The sequence below is a fragment of the Choristoneura fumiferana genome, chromosome 6 (assembly GCF_025370935.1).
Source record: "Choristoneura fumiferana chromosome 6, NRCan_CFum_1, whole genome shotgun sequence".
Taxonomy (NCBI): Eukaryota; Metazoa; Arthropoda; class Insecta; order Lepidoptera; family Tortricidae; genus Choristoneura; species Choristoneura fumiferana.
In genome coordinates, this window is record NC_133477.1 from 5,329,931 (window position 1) to 5,346,109 (window position 16,179).

A 16,179-nucleotide genomic window follows, 5' to 3' on the forward strand; every position below is an offset into this window, starting at 1 on the left:
CAAGGCCGTATCGAAGAGCAAGTTGCTGGTGGATAATCCTGGCTACTAAGTTATGTCTGTGCAAATACTGACCGTTAGCAAGATGGGAACAACCGGAGATAATATGCGGAGATTATATGCCTGAGTGACTCCCCAGGACGGCGGTATGCCCGACAAATGTCGACCGTACCGTCCTTCAGGATATACCTCCGGTAGTTGTTCGTCATGATAACTTCTTCTGCAATTGCACACACGTTTTCCCCAAAGAGGTCCCCGAAACGTAACCAGGTCACCGACGCGAGAAGGTCTACATCAGGCCCTGTTAGGGCCTTGTAGAACCGCCCGTGTAGCTCCTTGCTCTTCCATACGTTCTTGCGATCTTCCGTGCTCATTAACATAGGACTGCGCCAATTTTCGTTTGCCAAGGATAGCGGGGTGAGGTGTCTGTCTACTGCCACAACATCGCGATGCATCCCACACGTTGCTAAGGAAATAATCCCTAAGGCTGCATACCTCGCGGTTGTGGAGATTTTTGGCATTAAGAAAGCCGCGACCTCCACATTTCCGTGGGATGTACAGCCTCATAACAGACGAACGTGGGTGTAGCATTCGATGGGTAGTAAGCAGTAGGCGGACCCTCCGGTCCAGAGCATCCAGTTCAGTCTGAGTCCACCTTAGTATGCCAAAGGAGTATGTAAGCAGGGGCATCACCCAGGCGTTAATGGCGCGTTCCTTATTACCACCCGACAAAAGACTGTTAAATACCTTTGTAAGGCGGCAAAAGAAACGCTCATTCACCGTCTGCTTTATGTCCCCGTCAACGATACCCAAAGCCTGTGACATACCAAGGTATTTGTAGGTTTCAGCTTCAGAGAGAGATCTGAGGGTCATTGAGTGAATTTACAACTTTTCCTCGCTGTACATTCATGACCGCACACTTATCTACACCAAATTCCATTCTGATGGCGTCACTGAAAGCTTCTTTCTGCTTTAGTAACACCATCAGATCTTGGTGTTTTGTTGCAAACAGTTTCAGGTCATCCATTATTATTATTATTATTATTATTCTCGTTTTTCTGTGCATCCATGTCTCAGTTTGTATTTTCGATATGGTTTCACGGGATACCCGTAAAAGTAACAAATTTGGAGTTGAAAAAAAAATACAAAAAGACTCCAAAAAACCAATCATAGTAAGATGTTCATTTATCATTGGTCAGGGTAAACCATTATTGTCAGCATTTTGTCCAAACTTTGCAAATTGGTTTGTCACCAACATTATTAACTATAGCCATTGTTTCTTTTAGTATTTCTGACTGAATTTCTTCTACTGATCTAAAACAAAAAGCACATTTTAAAAAAATGGTTGAAATTAACTTAATATCTTAAACATTTGTTTCATAAATAAAAAAAATGTTTACCTTCTGGCATCCAACACAGCCCACTGGTCGTCTTTCAGCTGATTGTACATCTCTGATACCTTCTTCTGTAAGGTCAGAACTTCATACCTGAAAAGAAACAATAATTAGAAACATGTTAAGTAAAACTAAAATATACATGTCTTATGAACTGACTCTTATGAGACTGGATTATATGCAACATAAAAAGCTCAAAATACACAAAAACTTTAACAAAAAATTAAATCGCCGTTAAAAAACTAAACTTTTATTTGGATCAGTAATATAATAAGTTAATAATGTCTTAATATTAATGAAATATTAGCTGTACCAATGTTGTTGAATAAATAAATAAATAAATAACACAAAATATTTTTATAAGTGGAAAAAAACCATTCCACATCCACATCCACTGAGGTAAAGGTAACTTAACTGGTCTGGACGGTATTTGAATTGGGGTGCCATGTTAGCACTTAATGCTTCTGGCAATAAAACAATGACTATCCTACCGAAACACATTGAGAATAAATCATCACAAGATTTCAGGTAAAATATGCAATAACCAATGAAAATGGGCTCAATATGCAATTGCATATAATCTTGTTGCTATTTATGAAGGCATCATCAGCAAAATATTTTTTCTGGTTTTATTAATACAATTGTTCATAATTATCAAGTAAGTAAGTAAATCACTATTTGCTAGAATAAGTTTACAATAATTAAACAATACGGCACCTCTCCTGTCCAAATCCATTTCTCTGCAATATACTTTCCAGGGGCATTGTGAGGAAGAAAACTTTGTCTGGCTCAGGCAAACCTGAGTCAGAGCTTTTGCACCAGTTGATGTCGAGACCTGCAACGTCAGGAGTCATGGTACAGTCACCAGCACCATTATCTGACACAACAAGCATGCATAAATATCTCATACAAATAAGACTCTATTTCTAGGGCCAGAAGGATGTGTCAGATATTTTTGCACGCTCCGCTGAGGCAGATATTAATGCTGGTGACTGTACACACACATTATTTTAAGAGTGCAAAAGTTATATAGAAAGCTAACAATTATAATTTGCATTAATATCTTTACAGTTAAAATGCCAATATTGTGAACATTAATGAATGGCCAGTTAAGACTGAAATAGTTTTAATGGTGCTAAACCACACATTCACACAGTAAAAATAAATTCTGTGTCATCTTTAGGGTTCCGTAGCCAAATGGACCAAAAACGGGACCTAATTACCATTATTACTATTATTACATTATTACTTCACTATCCACCAGGCTGTATTTCATGAACCGTGATAGCTAGACAGTTTTAATTTTCACAGCTGATGTACATATTTCATGAACCCCTATCTATAACAACAAAAACTTAAAACAGAATACATAAAATAGATATTTTAAGGGGGGCTCCCATACAACAAACGTGATTTTTTTGCCATTTTTGCTCGATATTAATAACTGCAACAGGTAGATGTATATTCACTTTGAAAATAAATATTTAAAGGGGGCTCCCATACAACAAACGTGTTTTTTTGCCGTTTTTTGCTAATGTCTAATGTTGTATAGATAATGGTATGAAACCCTTAGTGCGCGAGTCCGACTCGCACTTGGCAGGTTTTTTTAACACCAGGGGGTGCAAGTGCATTCCGGCACCGGCACGTTTTTTTTTTGTTACTCGCAGCTAATTTAATACTGGTAACAAGTACCTTTTGCAGCAGAAAATGCAACTCCAGAGTAACAATATCTGTCCACAACAACACTGGTTCCTGATTCTAGTTTTTTGACCAGTTCTTGCATCTTTTCCCAGCGATTGGCCGAGAATAAGAGGTGGATAGCTTCATCAGGCAGTTCTTTCTGAAAGATTAAAATTAACTGACTATGGTTCGTTTTTAACATGTTTAGTATAATGTGGGTAAAGAATTATCATAAGAACTGGAGGTTAGATAAGTACAGAGTATAGTTACAAAATAATAATTGCATAAATAAAATAAAGTAAGGAAAATATCCCATTATTATAAAAAAAATCTATTGTTTTCACTAAGTCCTTCGCATGGTAGTAATATTTTTTTCACTTCTCATGCTCGTAAACTTCGTATTTATCTGGATCTCGGAGACATAAAAATGACTTTTTATGCTCTAGTGCATAAAGTAAAATCTTCGTCTAAGATCAAGGTAATCAGGTATCAACAGCCGGTTTACCCTTGAAATGACAACATTTCCTACTTTTTCATTTCATCGAATATTCATTACTTACCTCAAATGATTAAAATAAATATTTTTAAATCAATGATTTTTAATTTCTGGAAATATTGTTAAATAGATAGCTTATTTGGCAGAACTTCATTTCATATTTTATTATTTCATCCTTTTTTTGAATGAATTTATTTATTTATTTATTTTTGTAGCGATTTATTTTTGTTCGGGTCGCAGTTCCAACCTGACCTAACCTTTTTTCCTGGTAGCGATTTATTTTTGTTGGGGTTGCAGTTCTAACCCAACTTAACCTACTTTCCTGGTAGCGATTTATTTTGTTGGGATCGTAGTTCTAACCTCACCTAATTTACTGGTAGCGATTTAATTTTGATGGGATCGCAGTTCTAACCTAACCTTACCTACTTATTACGTAGCGATTTTTTTTTGGTTTGCAGTTCTAACCTAACCTAACCTACTTTTCTGGCAGCGATTTATTTTTGTTGGGTTCGCGGTTCTAACAGAATCTTATCTATTTTTCTGGTACCGGGTTAGTATTTAGGGTCACAGTTCTAACCTAACCTAACCAGTAACCACCTTTTCTGGTAGCGATTTTTTTTGAGGTCGTAGTTCTAACCTAATCTATTTTCTGGTGTTTTATAAAAATACGTCGAAGAAATAAACAGCGATATTTAGTTGTTCTGTGTTATGAATAGTTGATGAAATGTATTTTTAAACAAATAATAATTCTTGTACTGTTGTTCTAATAATTGTTTTAATATGTAATGAATAGTCGATGAAGTGAAATTACTCCAAGAGAAAATATTAGTATTGAATATTCTATGAATTATTTTCGATGAAATTAAATTCGATAAATAGTTTGTCGACGTTTCCAAGGGGCACCCTTCAGCAGCCACAAACAAAAATAAAGTTTATATTTTTTTAATAATTTTTATTTTATGTAAAACTAAAAATCAATCAAATAAATCAATGGAGGACAGAAGCGCCGTGCAGTGAGTCTGTTCAATTTTTAGGTTATATTTCCTTTAAAATAACTTTCCTTCCTAATTAACTCTGGTGGTGGTTTAATTAGTACATAATATTGATCTAACTCAATAACCCATCTGTCCGGTTGGCCAAGGGCCAAAGTTATGGAGGGGAACGAGGAGCCCCCGGATCCGGGCAGTGGTAGCTCCATGAACTCTATTGAGATGGACACGCAAAATATTTCACGAAAGCATAGCCTTAGTTTCTTGTAACAATCGCCGTCCGCAACTTCTGAACCTAAAGGGAACAAGGTGATGCAGGGAACGGATGCCGACAATGCATCTATAGCAAACATTTACAAGCACCCTGACTTAGACGAAGACTCCCGCAAATACGGCATTTATGATAGTGGCCCATTTATCGTACACATCTCCCGAGAGGCAGAGTCTACTCGTAGCAACTCGGGCATTTCACTTCAACCTTTATAGGTTGGCCTCGCTTTAGCCAGAGATAACATACAGAATATTAAAAAAGATGGTATAAAGTCCGTAGGCAGAAACCGTGTCTCGGTAGAATTTATGACCGCTGTGGATGCTAATAACATCTTAGAGAACCCCTGTTTGTCCAGACATAAATATAAAGCCCACATCCCAACATACAATGTTTCCCGTAGGTATGGGTTTGATTCGTGGCGTACCAGTCGACTGGTCGATGGAAGAATTTGTTGACGCGACTGACCTTAAAGACGGATATGGCAAAATCCTCAAAGCCCGACGCCTCCAACGCAAAGTAACCAATGAGGGAAGTCCTCCATCCTGGGTTCCAACTCAAACTGTTGTGGTGACCTTCGAAGGTCAAAGACTTCCTGAGAAAGTCTTTGCTTTATATACATCGCTGAAGGTCGAAGTATACGTTCTCCCAACAATCCAATGTCGAAAATACCTGAGGTTTGGCCACATTCAGGCCCAGTGCCGCTCCGATGTCCGATGTTTCATTCAAGTGTGCACAAAAAGGAAGGATGCAACATCGCTCCTGAGCAAGTGACTTGCCTCTTCTGTTCAGGCCGTCATTACGCGACAGACCGACGCTGCCCGGAATATTGTAGACAAAAATCCATCAAATTGGCAATGTCAGAGCACAGCATCTCTTATCAAGAAGCTTCCTCTCGCTTCCCTTACGCTGACGTGGCCAAGGTTATGTTTGACCCAGACCCTAGTCCTCCTTGGCAATCTCCTCCCTCTGGTCCCCCTCCCTTCCCTCCCCAATCGCCCCTCTCGACTTCATACCGTAAGACGGTCACCCGTAAAGCTAGAGTAAGAACCCCCCTGTCTACCGGCTATGATCGGCAAGCCCTCCCCCCGCTCAGGTCAGTCCGCTCAAGTCCCGCTTCAGGATTCCGGGATTCTCATGCCTCCGGGAGGACCGCGGTGATGGTCGTGCTGGTTGTGCGTTGTTGAACTTGTTGATCAGAAGAGATTACTCTTTCTCCCAAATACCCCTCCCTCCTCATTTACATGAAATTAACGCAGTTGCGGCTAATGTCATGGGAATCAACTTTGTATCCATCTATATCCCAATTATCCCACATCCTATTATAAATTTAATACCCGATCTTTCCACCATCCTGTTCTCGATCCCTTCCCCTCTCCTCATTCTAAGAGATTTCAACAGTCACAACACGTCTAGGGGTTCTTCGCACTCAGACGCATTTTCCGCTTTCCTCTTGGACCTATTTGATGACATTAATGTCTCAGTTATTAACGACGGCTCTCCCACTCACCGGGTATACCCCGGACAAAATCCCAACTCAGTTCTGGATTTGTCTGCTTGCTCTCCCAACCTCTCATGTCTTCTATCGTTCTATCCTACCAGGTACTGAGACAATCACACGGAAGTGATCATTTCCCAACCATCCTCTGTTCAGCCTTCCCCCGCCCCCCAAACCCTCCTTAAATACAGATTGGATAAAGCAGATTGGCCAAACTTGTCTTTTTATGTATAAAAAAGGCTAAAAGAGCTCGACTCCAACCTGTAAAACCCCCTTGGACTCTACAACCACTTCCAATCCGTTCTGATAGAAGCTGCAGATAAATTCATCCCAAAGAAAAAAAAAGATAGTAGTAAGATCCCTTCCCCTTCTTGGTGGGATGCGGAATGCACGGCGGCGATAAAAGAAAGAAAGAACGCCCAACGTAAATACAATGATTCCGGTCTTTCTGAAGATTTTATTGAATTCCAAAAAATCTCTGCTCACACTAAACGTCTCCTAAAAAAGCGAAGCAGAAAGGATGGAAGGGATTTTGCGAAAGTCTCAATCCAAGAACGCCCCTATCGCTGGTATGGAAAAATATTTAAAAATTCAGAGACTCCTTCGATCCCGATCGTCCATCCCCCCATAATCCCCCTTCCTGGTTGGCAGAGTTCGCAGACAAATTAGCCCTTCCATCAGTTCCTGAGGATCCCTGCATAGACCCATCTCCTCCCTCTACCGGGCTAGGCCCTCTCGACAGCCCCTTCACATTCTATGAACTTGAGTTGGAACTTGACGGCCTCCGTAACAGTTCACCAGGAGAAGACGGCATACCGTATATCTTCATCCGTAAACTAAGCCGCTTTGCAAAACACCACCTCCTAAATCTATTAAATCTGTTTTTTGTAGACACAAATTGTGTGAAATCCCCGAGGCATGGAAGACCCAAATTGTAATCCCAATCCTCAAATCATGTAAAAACCCACAAGAAACAAACTCCAATCGCCCAATTGCCCTTTCCGCGACAATCGGTAAAATATTGGAACATTTAGTTAAAATAGGCTGGAGTGGTTTGTAGAAAAAAAAAAATTTACTCGCCAACACCCAATTTGGATTCCGTAAGGGGAAAATACCATAGACAAACTAAGCATACTGACTTCGGACATTAGAGTAGCCCTCTCCAAAAAACCATGTTGTAGCCGTTGTAGGGTGCTTCTTGGATGTCTCTGCTGCCTACGTTACGACAATATCCTTCTTCCTATGCTCAAAGCAAAAATGCTTCAGCTGAGTATTCCTGTGAGGATAGTACATTTTATCTGCAAGTTATGGGAATAATTAAAGGAATAATTAAAATCCAAACTGGCAATAGCTTCTACACTCCTCTTACCATATGGCAGGGACTCCCCCAAGGCTCAGTACTCTCCCCCCTCCTTTATAATTTATATACGTATGATATTGAACAATCTGTCTCCCCCTTCTGTAATATACTCCAATATGCAGATGATTTAGCGTTATACACCGTTACACAGTCGTTTGATGGGGCTTCTTCAAAATTAAATGAGGCACTCAGATATCTAAAGGTCTGGCTAGATGAACATGGTGGGCTATCTTTGTCACCATCCAAAAGCTGTACTGTAACTTTCTTGCGTAACAGATCCATCCCGAACATAGATATTAATTATGAGCATGAAGTTATTCCCTGCAACGACTCTGTTAAATTCCTTGGTGTTTTTCTGGATTCCAAAATGACTGGTGTACCCCATTTGGAGCACATAGCCGGAAAATGGGAAAAGGGCATTAATGTTCTCCGGGCTCTTTCTGGAGTCTGGTGAGGCGCTCACCCATACTGCCAAAAACTTTTATATAATGCAATAATCCGTAGCCAGATCGACTATGGTTCACTGGTGGTGGAACCCTGCAATAAAAATGCACTTAAAAAATTGGACCTGATACAAGCTAAGTGTCTACGTATTGCTCTGGGAGCAATGAAATCCTCACCCAAAAATGCCATGCAAGTGGAATGCTTGGATCCTCCTGTCTCCCTCTGTAGACAGTACTTAGCAGATCGTTTCCTTTTTAGAGCATGTTCCGTATCCAACCATCCTCTTATACCCCGACTAGCGGCTCTCTCCCTGGAAGTGTCTGAAAACACATATTGGACACATAAGGAAACGCCAAGATACATTGTGTCGTATTCCAAATTAAAAAAACCTTTCGTCCCCGCTATAGGTATACCACCTACATGAACCCCATATTTGAGGCCGATTATGAGTGGGTAGGCGAAGTAGAAGGAAGTTGAAGGGGTCTAACCTGGGTCGAATTTACTCCCCCTCGCGTGCTTGATCTTGTTGACGCTCGCTTTTCTTCTTTGATTCTTCCACCCCAGGGTGTTTTATGTAGGATTCGTATCTTAATTTGCGGAGAAAACGTCGAAGGGAGCAGGAGCTCGACCCAACGCGCCGCAGAGATGAACGAATGTGTCGGTTTTATTTCCTACCCCCGGTTAGATCATAAAAAAGTTGGATAAGGAAAAGGAGGGTAGAAATTTGGTGTAGTGAGGGGAGGAATCCGTACATGCCAGTGAGTCTTTGTTATATTCTCCCAAAGTTATCCTTGATTTTGGCATTGACAAGAATTAAGATTGGTTTTTTGGAATCTTTTTGTATTTTTTATTTCAATTCCAAATTTTTTTGTTACTTTTACGGTCATCCCGTAGGTAGGGTAGGGGTAGTAGGTTTTACGGGTATGGTTTTTCCGTGCATCTATGTTTCAGTTTGTATTTTCGCTATTGACAAGGATAGTCCAGCGGCCAACAACATATTTAATAAAAATGTATCCATACAGTACAATAAGTTTATATATAAAATTTTAAGTGATAAGTAGTTTACTGTTATGGCCCCTATTGGGTAAAAGCCTCCTCCATCTCTTTCCACTTTTGTTCGTTTTGAGCAGTGCTCATCCAGTTATTTCCAGCTGTTTTTACAATTTCATCAACCCATCTTTCCTTTTGCCATCCTCTTTGTCTTTTTCCAGCAGGACCAAGCCACTCCGTTGTTTGTAATGTCCATCTATTATCCTGGTAAGCTACATGACCTGCTCACTTCCACTTCAGTTTCAAGGCATGTTGCAATGCGTCTGTTAATTTTGTTTTCCTGCGTATGTCAGTTTTTCGTATTTTTAACCCCCGACGCAAAAAGAGGGGTCTTATAAGATTGACCGCTATGTGTGTCTGTCTGTGGCACCGTAGCTCTTAAACGGGTGGACCGATTTGAATGCGGGTTTTTTTATTATTTGAAAGCAGGTTTTCCAGCGATGGATCTTAGACATGTTTTATCAAAATCGGTTCAGCCGTTTCAAGATCATCAGCTCTTTTGTTCGCGGCGGTAGGAATATTAGACGCATAATGGGTATTTACTTTCAAACATATTTGGGACCTAAAATTTATTTACTTTACTTTCCTGTTAACCTTAGCGGTCCCCCGACACCGACGACGCTTAGGTAAAAAAAATATTACTAGGTACTTATACTAAATTAACTTAGGCTCATTTTGCGGGAAATCAGCATACCTTACCTACCTACTCCCCGCGGGATTGGGATAAACGAATTCTTCGCAGATGAAGTCGCGGGCAACAGCTAGGTAGTGCATAATTATTATTTACTTTTTGGTTGTCTTTTTTAACGGCGTTTTTTTTTATTTATGCTGGCGTTGTATCGATTCTTTTCAGTTTCAGGATACTTCTTTCCATAGCATGTTGGCATGAGAGTATTTTGTTTTTAACCTTGTTTGCGAATGTTCAAGTCTGGCTAGCATATGTTAAGCAGGGCAAAATACATAAATCCATTATTATCTTTAGCCTCAGACTATAGTTTCCTTTTAAGACTTCTTTCTGTGCCTAATACTTTTTCCAAGTCGTATTAATCCTTCTGTCTACTTCATTTTCGTTTCTGTTGATGTCAAATTGTATTAATTTTCCAAGGTGTATATTCATTGACATATTCTATCGTCTTTCCGTCTATGTTAATTGGACTTTGGATACTATTGGTCATTATTTTAGTTTTGTCAGTATTCATTTTTAATCCTACTTTTTGGCTTTCATCAGTGAGGTTTTGAAGCATTTTTTTCTAATTCTGTGGCAGTTTCACTAAAAAGAGCAATATCGTCCGCAAATCTTAGGTGTGTTAGTCGACTGTTAAGTATCCACAGATCCTTGTTCATCCATTTTATACCTTGGAAAATATCTTGAAGGACTGCAATGAACAGTTTTGGCGAGAGCGGGTCTCCCTGCTTTACGCCTTTTTCTATTGGAAACTCTTTTCCATTCCTTTCTAGTTTTATTCTGCTCACACTTTTAGTGTACACATTTTTTATAATATTAATGTATTTACCATGTGTGTGAAATACTGTTGAATGCCTTTGAATAATATTCTTTATATTTTTCTATTAGGTTGTTCAATAGTGTGGATATGGTCATTGGTGGAATAGTTGGGTCGAAACCCTGCCTGTTCCACTGGTTGATTATTGTCAATTTCCCATCCTATTCTGCTGAGCAAGATTGACGAGGTTCAGCAGTATGGATTCCCAAATACCAAATTGCTTTGACTTAAAGAGGCCCAGCCCAGTCATCTGTTTCCACTGGAGAATCCATCGCAATATTGGATTGGAGGCTTTAATAGCCTCGGAATTACACAGCATTCCTAAAATCTTATTTTTTTCTGATACTAGAAGCTGTCTACAAACAATAGTAAGAAACCATTTTAAAGTGAAAACTAAACTCCCAATAATTTTGAAAATCAAAGAGGCTCTAAACCAATGTGAAAAAAAAGGACTAGAAATTACTCTTGCATGGATTCCGGGCCATTGTGGCATAGTGGGAAATGAAAGAGAGGATATGTGGGCAATAGAGGCCATCACAATTGGTTGTCAGGATTATAAGACTTATCTTACCATCAGACCTAATGATGTCCGCTCGAACTGATTTAAGGGTCTCCTGGCAGAACATGTGGAACCTCTCCAGACACCAGAAAGGCCGACACTACGGGAACATTCAACCATTAACCACGTAAACCTTGTTTTTATCACTTCCGCTCTGCTAGTAAATGGGTCACTTCTACTATTTGTCGACTCCGTCTAGGTCATGTCTGCACTACAGTGTTTTCATCAAAAATTAGAGTACGGGATAACTCCCTTTGCGAATGTGGTCTTGATGAGGGTACCCTGGATCACATTTTTTTCAATTGTGGTAAACATACTTATTCCCTGTATGATGCATTGCCAAAGAGCCATCCCATCCCATAGAGCTTATGGGAACGGAAGCAATACCATGTGAGTGCGTGTGAGCTAACTTTGGGGGCGGCAGACGTGAACTTGCCTTCGGAATCCAAAAGCTTAATGGTTACTTGACTTGTATATTTCAGAACTCAATTATTGTTATTATTATTTTAAAATTTATGACGGTGGAAGCATTCTACACTTCCACTGAACGTAGATATAGTTTAGATATAGTTAGTGTTTAGTATTGTAACTAAGGGACCCCATACATCCCTGTATTTTTATTATTATTCTTTTTTGTATTTTTTTTTAATGCAACGTCAATGAAAACCACGATAACTTTCAGGAGTTCCCACAGGAATTTTGTACGAGCGAAGTGATCAATATTTAAACTAAATAACTTGCATGCTTGCTTTGCTTACATTATTGCTTGCACCTTTGGGATGGGAGTATGCTTGCTTGATCTTTTGATTGCATGCTTGCTTGCATTCTGGCTTGCATGCTTGCTTGCAACTTTGGGAGTATGCTTGCTTGATCTGTTGTTTGCATTTTGGCTAGCATGTTTGCCTATATGCTTGCTTGCATGCTTGCTTACGTGCTCACTTGCATGCTTGCTTGAATGCTTGCTTGCAAGCTTGCTTAGATGCTTGATTGCATGCTTGAATGCATGCTTGCTTGCACTATTTTTTTCACATTTGAGACCATGCTTGCCTGATTTTTGGTTTGCATGCTTGCTTGCATGCTTGCTTACATGCCTGCTTGCATGCATGCTTGCTTAAATGCTCACTTGCATGCTTGCGTGCATGCTTGAATAGAGCCTTGAATGCAGCTTGAATACAGCCTTGAATGCATGCTTGCTTGCACTATTTTTTGTACATTTGAGACTATGCTTGCTTGATTTGTTGTTTGCATACTTGCATGCATGTATGCCTATATGCTTGCTTGCAAGTTTGCTTAGATGCTTACTTGCATGCTTGCTTGCATTCTGGCTTGCATGTTTGCCTATATGCTTGCTTGCATGCTTGCTTACATGCTCACTTGCGTGCTTGCTTGAATGCTTGCTTGCAAGCTTGCTTAGATGCTTGATTGCATGCTTGCTTGCATGCTTGAATACAGCCCTAAATGCATGCTTAAATGCATGCTTGCTTGCACTCTTTTTTTCACATTTGAAACTATGCTTGCCTGATTTTTTGTTTGCATGCTTGCTTACATGCTTGCTTGCATGCTTGCTTACATGCCTGCTTGCATGCTTGCTTGCATGCTCACTTGCATGCTTGCTTACATGCTCACTTGCATGCTTGCTTGATTGCTTGCTTAGATGTTTGCTTGCATGCTTGCTTGCGTGCTTGCCTGCGTGCTTGCTTGCGTGCTTGCTTGCGTGCTTGCTTAATCTGTCATCTCCCAGGATAACAGGATCAAAGGAATTTGGGCACAAATTTGTGCCTCTGGGAGAGGACAGGTTAATTGCTTGCTTCTTTGAACTGTTTTTGGTTCACGCGAGCGAAGCTGCGGGTAAAAGCTAGTTGTATAATATAGTTTTTAAGTATTTTATTTGTAATTATATTATTATGAAAAAATTACTTTCTGCCAAGTTTCTTGCGGCGATTTCTTCTTGACAATGATGGTCTTTCCGAAAGCGCTGGTAGTTTAAAAAATGACATGTAAAAATGCCCATTGCGGCCTATTTACTAAATAAATCATTTGAATTTTTTTGATGTTCTGCACCCTCTTTTTATACTAGATTCTCCTCTTTTAAAAATATTGATAAAATTTATACAGTGCCACAACATTAAATTGTAGCAACTGCAGCATGCTTAACATTATACATTTCATACTTCCTCTTCACTTTATCCTTTTATGTTAGCATGCTTAACTGTCTGCAATTCCCCTCCATTAAAAAAAAAATTGTTTTGTCTTGTAATTGTCAGTGTACCATCCATAACTATATGTTATTTGTTTTAGGTTTCCTGTCTGCTCCTCCCCGAAATCAAAATTATATAAACCAAACAGTCTCCTCATGCGTATAATGTCTCCACATCAACATTGGCAAAATATATCTTGCTAAAAAAGCAAGGATGAAAGCCACAAAAAAAAACAATAAAACTAACTAGCTCGGGTGGCTATATGAATGCCTCGGGTAAAATGGCTTGTTTTATGCTTTTGTTGTACAATCTATTATAAGTACTTAAAATTAAAGTAAAAAAAAGAATAATAAGACAATACCTTAGACAAAAGATAATTATTAATAACTTTTCCAATTTCTGTATGTCGATTTGGGAAGTTTGTGTACTCTGCTCTAATTTGTTTCTTCAACAGGCTGTCAACTGCATAATATTAAAAGGCACATTAGTAAGTACTCATAAAAAAAAATTTAACCTCATCAGTCCTAACTTTTACGAGAAACATGCTTCAAAATAAGCTGAGAATTCCTAGGTTTACGACTTCGGGAATTGTTTCACCTAATTTAACCTGTATAAATTTATTTTCTCGCAGATAACATGGCGGCACATAAAACTTTAGGGACTACTATAGTCCTCAGGATGTGTTATAGGTTAAAAATTCATATTTTACTGAAAAATTTGTTCTTAATGAAGATTGCTGTGAGAGATCATAAAACTGTAATTAAATTAAATAAGACAAACTATTTATAGGTGGACTCTGACTACTAAGTTAGAGATAAGTACAGGAAACCCTGGTAGGGTCAGGCATTTGGGTGAAGCGCCTTTATGCTGCTGTGCTATCAATATTTACAGGTTCAGATTCTCTGATTGACTGCATGGCAGTATGATATTAATGTCTGTACTCTCTTCATTGACGTCTTTTAGTGGAAATCTACTCTTCATCGAGACAATGAGTGCTCTGACGACATCGCGGGTATCTTCTACATATATTTTAAACTTACCTAGTGTATGGCACTGTGTAGACTTTCCTGTCCTGTCTAGTCCTTCGATAACGATCAGAGCTCCTCTTTTCATGTTTAGAAATTAAATAAACTAACGGTAAACAATGTTTACTTGACAAACGGTTCGAGCTTAGATATATTCGTGGCGTGTCCTACAATTTAGTCTTATCTTATCTACTTATCCATTCCCTTGTGTTCCCATGTGCAAAAGTATCTATTTCGAATTTTATTACTTTTACAGTATAGGTAATTTAAAAATAATAGTCACAACAATAAACCGGTGTTCACGGTTAGGTTATGTAAGGTAGGTCTTGCATGCAATGCATGTCGGTCTGTCGGTTCGGTCAAGTTAAATGAATTTGACAGTTGAAGGATTCAGTTACGCCATCTATTAGCTGTGTTTCCTGCTTTTTAGCAATAAGTGTAAGCCTTATCTCTTAATAGTCTGTGAAGCCACCCACTATGTGCTAAAAATGCAATATACTACAAATTATAAAATTGGAAAAAAAAAATATATATAGTAATATTTCCATGATTTAGTGTTTTTTTTTTTTTTTACCAAAAACATTAAATCAAAGGCCCCTTGCCACAATAATGTAACACTTCATACGAATCTGAGTCCGATAAGGAATGATTTAGTTACCAGGTTGGTCAGACAGTTCGCAGTTTTAATGCTAGATTTAAAGAGCATGTTTCGGCATATAGGAATGAGCATCCTGATAAGTCGAATTTTGCCAAACATTTGTTGGAACTAAATCATTCTTTATCGGACTCAGATTCGTATGAAGTGTTACATTATTGTGGCAAGGGGTTTCGTCTCGATGTGTTAGAATGCATGGAGATAATTAGATACAACAGTATGGGGTCTATTATTAATGAGCAGGTAAATTTAGCTTCATCTCCCTTGCTACGGCTTGGATCTAATTTCAGCAACGGTAGTTAATAAAACATGCCTTAACACTAAATAAATAAAAATCAAGGTAGTTTTGAAGGACGGTAAAAAAAAAATATTAATAATTTGTGGGTAGTTGTTTCATAAAACGTCTGTGGGTACTTGGGGAGTTACAGTGACAAGTTAAAACGGTGGTGTGGTTCGTTAGTCTAACAACTGGTAGCATGGTGTACGGTTGTGTCACTCTGAAGATGAGCTCTGGTTGAGTTCGAAACACGTCAGTGTAGTGTGGTGGTGGTGATAGATGGGTTTGTGTGATTTGTGTGTGTTCTTACAGTGTGGAGGTGGAGGAACTGCATGAACACACATATTTTGCATAAGGTTAGCTATCGTAAGGTCGCAAGTGAGCAAGGAAATTATTTTAGTTCATTGATATGGACCTCCGCAAAGTAACGCCTGATTCAATAAATTAATTTCCATTACATTTTTTATTACAATCCCCAATGCGATAGTGTAGCACATTACACAAAATAAAAATAATAATTTATGAATTACATTGAGATTTTGAGACATTTAAAGTTACTTTTGTGAGTTCGTTAAGAGAATAAAAGAACACATAACACATCAATTTAAGTGGCGACCGGATTGAGCGTGTGCAAATATTAGTTTTCAACTAATTTGCTATTTGTGCACTTTTTCTTGTTTTTTTTTATCTATTAACAAGAATATGAAATCACATACTTGTTTTATATGTGCAAATATTTGTACTGGATTAATGTATATTAATATTCGTTTATATATTATATATTTTC

General features: G+C 38.7%; 1 protein-coding gene across 1 annotated transcript; it reads right to left on the minus strand.

Annotated features, from left to right (window-relative positions):
* Positions 1-1,148: 1,148 nt before the first annotated feature.
* Positions 1,149-14,812, minus strand: LOC141428899 (uncharacterized). The gene is made up of 6 exons (XM_074088951.1): positions 14,476-14,812; positions 13,797-13,897; positions 3,084-3,231; positions 2,109-2,226; positions 1,398-1,484; positions 1,149-1,311 (listed from the first exon to the last, which is right to left on the minus strand). The coding sequence occupies exons 1-6, from the start codon at positions 14,546-14,548 to the stop codon at positions 1,212-1,214; spliced, it is 627 nt and encodes a 208-aa protein (XP_073945052.1). The 5' UTR covers positions 14,549-14,812; the 3' UTR covers positions 1,149-1,211.
* Positions 14,813-16,179: the final 1,367 nt, after the last annotated feature.

Bases quoted from the DNA above. Each gene is read 5' to 3' on its own strand.
- LOC141428899 (XM_074088951.1), bottom strand. From the start codon at position 14,548: ATGAAAAGAGGAGCTCTGATCGTTATCGAAGGACTAGACAGGACAGGA. The intron at 13,898-14,475 runs GTAAGTTTAAAA...AATATTATGCAG, and splicing joins TACACAGTGCCATACACTAG to TTGACAGCCTGTTGAAGAAA. The intron at 1,485-2,108 runs GTGCCGTATTGT...GTTTCTTTTCAG, and splicing joins AATGGATTTGGACAGGAGAG to GTATGAAGTTCTGACCTTAC.